The sequence below is a fragment of the Echinops telfairi genome, unplaced genomic scaffold (assembly GCF_000313985.2).
Source record: "Echinops telfairi isolate 266 unplaced genomic scaffold, ASM31398v2 ScPeMD7_655;HRSCAF=1070, whole genome shotgun sequence".
Lineage (NCBI taxonomy): Eukaryota > Metazoa > Chordata > Mammalia > Afrosoricida > Tenrecidae > Echinops > Echinops telfairi.
The window spans coordinates 21,235,325-21,239,578 of NW_022104553.1; the positions used below are offsets into that span (position 1 = coordinate 21,235,325).

General features: G+C 58.4%; 1 protein-coding gene across 1 annotated transcript in view; it reads right to left on the reverse strand.

Annotated features, from left to right (window-relative positions):
• Positions 1 to 4,254, reverse strand: part of MYH14 (myosin heavy chain 14) — a 78,177-nt gene that overhangs the window by 27,448 nt on the left and 46,475 nt on the right. Inside the window, exons 20-21 of the mRNA XM_045292625.1 lie at positions 3,153 to 3,284; positions 2,396 to 2,602 (exon numbers count right to left, since the gene is read on the reverse strand). Of these exons, the coding sequence (XP_045148560.1) occupies positions 2,396 to 2,602; positions 3,153 to 3,284 (339 nt within the window). The remainder of the gene's footprint in view (positions 1 to 2,395; positions 2,603 to 3,152; positions 3,285 to 4,254) is intronic.

Below are 4,254 nucleotides of genomic sequence, written 5' to 3' on the forward strand. Positions count from 1 at the left end.
GCCGCTTCCAGGAGAGGAGCCGGGCCCCACCCGGGCCACACCCACCCACGGGAGAAAGGGTTCTCACCCAGGCCCAAGCGTGGGGCTGGGGGAGAAGCTTTCGTCAGGAGACCTCAGGGTCTGGTCACACATGGTTCCTCCCTGGAATCTCTCCTTTCCTGGGCTGTCCGCTGAGCACCTATGCGTCCTACACCACCTTGGCATTCATGTCCTTTAGCCCCCTAAGGGAGAGGCTGACTGTGCCTCTCAATTCACGGGTCCGGCACTCCTTACAGACTTAGAGTAAGGCACAACCCACTGGGGACCGTGGCTGCCCTCCTAGCCGAGTCTGCATCCTTGGTCTCACCCAGCACGGCCCCAGGTCCAGGGATGTGACATGGATATGGAGACACTTTGCTGTTTGGCATACAGTTGTCAATGATGTTCCTGCTGGGAAACCCGCCCTCTTCCGGGAGGTGGCTTAAGTGTGGGCAAGACTCGGACCTGGCCAATCAGACAAGGTGGGAGGCCTGAAAACAGTCCATTTCTGGTCTCTCACCCCCCACATACACACACACACAAATACACACACACCAGGCAGCAGTTCTGTAAGGGCCGGAGCTTCTGCTGGTTTACAGGCTGCTGTGATGGCGCCAAGTTGCTGGTTCAAACCCACGTCCTGTCCCATTGGGGGGGGAGGGGGTGGCAGGTGGGAGGAATAAGCTGTTTGCTGCTGTAAAGACTTCCAGTCTTGGGCACCCTATAGATGGTCGCTCTGGGTTGGAATTGCTAGAGCCCAGGAGCTCAACAAATGTGTGAGGTTCAGGGCCCCCAAAATGGAGCCAGGGATGAGAGCTTGGGTTCAAATCCTGGCTCTGCCAGTTACTAGCCGTGTGACTGTGGGCGACTCATTTCCCCTCTCGGTGCCCCAGTGTCCTCTTCTGAAAAATGGATATGACGAGAGTTTGCATATGATAGATGAAAATGACTTATTGTTCGTGATATATCGAAGTTACTGTTACCATAGTTATTACGTTTAGTTATCTTTGATTATCGTTATATTACTTATTATTACTAGTTACCTGCTACTCCTCCTAAAGTTACCTTTGGTCATAACTATGACCACAGTTAGGTGTTTATTAATCTAAGGAGCCCTGGTGGGGCTGGGAGTTAGGGGCGAGGCTGCTAACTACAAGGTTGGCCATTCTGACTTGGCAGTGCTGACCCACCAGCGGTTCCCTCAGGAGAAACGTGTGTCAAGAGTAACAGAGGCACTTGCACACTGTCCTGTCAACGTCGCTGTGAGTCGGAACTGACTCCGTGGCAGTGGGCTTGGTCTTAGGGAGTCATGAGTGTGCTGTCGTTATGAAGTCTGTATTGTCATTCACCGCGACCCTGTGTGTGGCGGAACCTGCTCCACAGGGTGTCCCTGGCTGTACTCTTCATGGCCGCAGGTGGCCAGGCCTTTCTTCGGTGCTGCAATAGCGTGGGCTTAAGCTGCCGACCTAACGGTTAGTGGCCAAAGGTCAAACAGTCTGTCACTGTGAGTTGGAATCCATGGCTATCATCCCCTTATTACAGTGATCTCATGTGGCATGCTGGATTACGCATAAGACTGCTGACCACAGGCCAGTCGTGGGAAACCAGTAGCCACCCCGCAGGAGAAAGACGAGGCTTTCGACTCCGGTCAAGAGTGACCCTCTCAGAAACCCACAGGGGCAGTTCCACCCTGTCTGACGGGGTCACTGTGAGTTGGCATCGACTCGATGGATTTTAATTTGGGACATGATAACAGATGTTATTTGTTAAAGTTATGCTATTGTTCCTATTAAAGTTATCCACTGTGAATATCAAAACTTTGGTTGGGGTTAAATGACTAGCCAACGGGTTTTCGTGAAGTTCTGGAACAAACAATACATGGTTAGCAACATATATGTGTCTGAGCAAGCCCGTGGAATAGCACGGTAGGGTCAGCGTGAACACTCTGAAACCACCTTGGGGAAACTTTCCCCTCTCAGGAGGGGGCCTGAGACGGAGCAAATGCAGCCCTGGGCCTCTGGGACCCCCAACCGCTCTAGAGGATCTCTGCTGGGGTGGCCTGCTGGGGGGACAGAAGTTGGGTCTGTGTTGGGGGGCGGGGTTCACCAGAGGAGGCTGCCTCCATGGGAGTGCAGCACAAAGGCTGCTGGAGCCTGTGATGGAGGGCGAGTTCTCACGCTATCCTGGAGCACCTTGATCCAGCCGTACCTGAAGCCTGAAATTCAAGGCTATTCCATGGTTTGAACCCCTAAACTGTCTTTTTTCTTGGGGAGGGAGGCAGAAGCCGCTAGGGGCCGAGTCTTCTGCAAAGCTACGAGAAAATGGGGATCCCAGAAGGGGAGTGGGCGAGGCTGCGGGCGGGCAGGCGCAGGCAGACCTGGATGTGCTGCTGCAGCCGCTTCTTCTCCATCTGCAGCTGGCGGCTGCACTCCTCCTCCTCGCCCACGCGGGCCTCCAGCTCCGACACCACCAGCTCCAGCTCCTGCTTGCGGGCCGCCAGGTGCCCCCGCGTCTCCTCGGCCTCGGCGCACAGCTCGGCCTCTGCCCGCAGCTGCTCCGACAGGCGGCTGCGCTCCTCCTCCAGCTGGGGGTCGGGGGTCACGGGTCAGAGGGGCGTGCTCCAGGGACGACCCCCAGCAGGAGGTAGGCGGTATGTCCCATCCCTCCCGCCCTCTCGATCCTTGCCCCGCAGAACCTGGATCTGCCTGTAACATCGCCCCCGCGGGCTCTCCGCTAGTCCTGCCACAGCCTCACGGCCCCGCCCCTCACATTGGCCCCACCCAGGCCCCGCCCCCGTCCTGGCTCCACCCTAACTCCAGCATACTGGGCTCTCTCAGGGTCCCCCAAGCCCACCTCTCACATTCGCCCCACCCAGGCTCCACCCACCACACACCCTGGGCCTGTCCTCACTGGCCCCGCCCATTCCCTATCCTAGCCCCACCCCTCACTGGCCCCATCCACCCCTTGGCTCTGTCTGTGGGCTGCCCCAATACTGGCCTCACCACCCACCCTAGCTCCACCCAGCTCCAGCTCTCCCAGGCCCCGCCCCTGGCAGCACACGCATTCCCTGCACCCAGACCCCGCCCACACTCTTCAAGCCCCACCCCACCCCGGCCCACTTGGAGGCCTCTCACCTGTACCAAGCGGTCCTGCAGTTCGCCCAGCTGGCGGGCGCTCTGCTGCTGCAGTTCCTGCACTTTCTGCAGCTCCTGGGCCCGAGCCTGCAGCACCTCGTCCTGCCGAGTCACCTGCAGCAGCGGCTTCACCTGGGGGAGAGGATGACCAGTCGGATGGCTGGGGTCCTCCTGCCAACCTCCAGGCCCCAAGGTGGGAAGTCACTGGCCAGGAGTGGGGTGTGTGGCCAGAACTCACAGCCTGGTGAGGCCTGAGGGCTTGGGTCTGACTCCCAGGCCCTCCACCTTGCTAGCCACATAGCCCTGGGTGAGCACAGGGGCATCCCCACCCTCATCAGTACTGTGGTGTTCTTTGCTATAGGGGACTTTCACATACAAGGGACCCTGGCCACTGCTATGCTGGGGCCAGGTCTGTAGTGACAGATGCACGGTCTCTTGCGGGGGCAGGTTGGGACTCACACACCCACACAATGCCATGGGCTGCAGCCCCCCAGATAAGTGTGGTAAGTCCTCACCCCCATGCCTGTGGTTCCCGTCCCACTTGGAAACAGGCTCTCTGGGTTATGTAAACAGCCAGTGTTAGTGCAGGTGCATGTGACAGCCATAGAGAGAGATCCCCGTCCTGGGGTCTCACGTCATGTGTCCTGCCCTGACCCAGCTGGTCAGCCCCTGTGGGCTGTAACCCACGTATCCCAACCAGGGCCCCCTCCTTGCTCCAGTCACCCTCCTGCCCGTGACCACCATGTTGCCATCTGCCGCCAACCACACACGATTGTTTTCCGTGACCTCCCAGGCCCTCAACCTTGGGCACCATGACGACCTCGGGCCAATGGCCTCCCTCATTGGGAGACCCTGCATCTGGAATGTCTCAGAATGGTTGTGCTTTTGTTTCTGCCTCCCTGTCCCTGTGCCCAGTTTCCTGCAGGGAGCACACCTCCCTGCTACCCTCCGTTTGTCCACAAGTCCCTCATCAGCCAGCGACCACCCCATGTGGGGAGAGGCTGCCCGTGAGTGTCATGGACCAATGTCAAAGGAAAGATGCAGAAAGCCTGACCCCCTGATGCCCCTGTGGGAGCCAATGGACAGTGAAGGGTTAGCTAAG